General features: G+C 36.0%; 1 protein-coding gene across 1 annotated transcript in view; it reads right to left on the bottom strand.

The window, feature by feature from the left end:
- The window catches only part of LOC102821396 (alcohol dehydrogenase E chain-like), a 225,387-nt gene that overhangs the window by 209,277 nt on the left and 14,945 nt on the right, over positions 1-1,165 (bottom strand). Inside the window, exon 3 of the mRNA XM_006876381.1 lies at positions 423-489. Coding sequence (XP_006876443.1) covers positions 423-489 — 67 coding nt within the window. The remainder of the gene's footprint in view (positions 1-422; positions 490-1,165) is intronic.

The raw sequence follows: 1,165 nt of genomic DNA, 5'->3' as shown, positions 1-1,165 counted from the left end.
CCTTCAAACTTTGTAAATAATCCTATCTATGTGGTCCGAGTTTTGGAACTCTGTGCTGGATCTGCTTTGCTTGGTATTCTGTACTATTGCTGACAGTGAACCTCACTGCACCTCCATCCTAGCTGCCATCTAGCCCCACCTCTTTAATCTCATTTAAGTATATATATAACCCAAACAAAACCCTTGCATATTAAATTATTCTGACTTATAGGGAACAGAGTAGATCTGCTCCCCATCTCCAGGGTTTTCCCAGTTGTAAAACTTTATGGAAATGGACTGCCGCATCTTTCTTCTGTGGAATGGCAGTTAACAACTGAGCCATTAACCACTATGCCACCAGCACTACTTCACTAAGTAAGAGCATTACTAGTCATTCAGGCTTGTATGTAAGCTATTGTTTTATCAGTAAACACTCGAGAAACCCATAATGTCTTGCAAGCATTATCAGACAAAGTTAAATAGTTGTGGACAAAGGCAGACATTTTGAGCCTTAAAAGGAAAGAAATCAAATTGTATCTTAGCAATGAAAAAATGTTTCCTTATGAACAAAAACAAAAGTGTACCATCATGGGTGGTACTACACAAATAAACAACTATGAAATTGATAAACTTGGTTAAAGACTTGACAAAATCTTAAAACCTTAAATTATTGCCAAATTACACTAACATATATTAACTGCTGATGTTTCTTTTCTATTTAAATACCTTATTATAGTATATTATTTTAAAAGAGTCTTGATGTGACACTCTAGGATAAGCACTGGACTGCTAACCATAAAGATGGTAGTACAAATCCACCAGCCTCTCTTTGGAAACCCTATACAGGGTTGCTATAAGTTGGAAAGCACTTAACAACAGTGTGTTTAATATAGTAATATAAGATCATTTAAGTTCTATTAAAATGTTAATATAAAAATAAAAATTTACCAAAACCAGTGCATTGAGTGAGGTTTAATATTTATTATGTCTTTACTGTCCTAATTCATTCTCCTTAAGAACTGATTGCAAACTTAGGTTGTAGCAGTGTCCTAGGGTTGTTATTTGTTTTGCTTCTCCCCTTCTTTGCATTCCTGGCTCAGCTGCCCTGCTGCACTGTTGGCAGGATGGCCCACAAGCAGATATACTACTTGGACAAATACTTCAACGAGCAGCATGTCATGTTACA

Source organism: Chrysochloris asiatica, unplaced genomic scaffold (genome assembly GCF_000296735.1).
Source record: "Chrysochloris asiatica unplaced genomic scaffold, ChrAsi1.0 scaffold00377, whole genome shotgun sequence".
Taxonomy (NCBI): domain Eukaryota; kingdom Metazoa; phylum Chordata; class Mammalia; order Afrosoricida; family Chrysochloridae; genus Chrysochloris; species Chrysochloris asiatica.
This window is presented reverse-complemented; position numbering and strand designations above follow the sequence as displayed.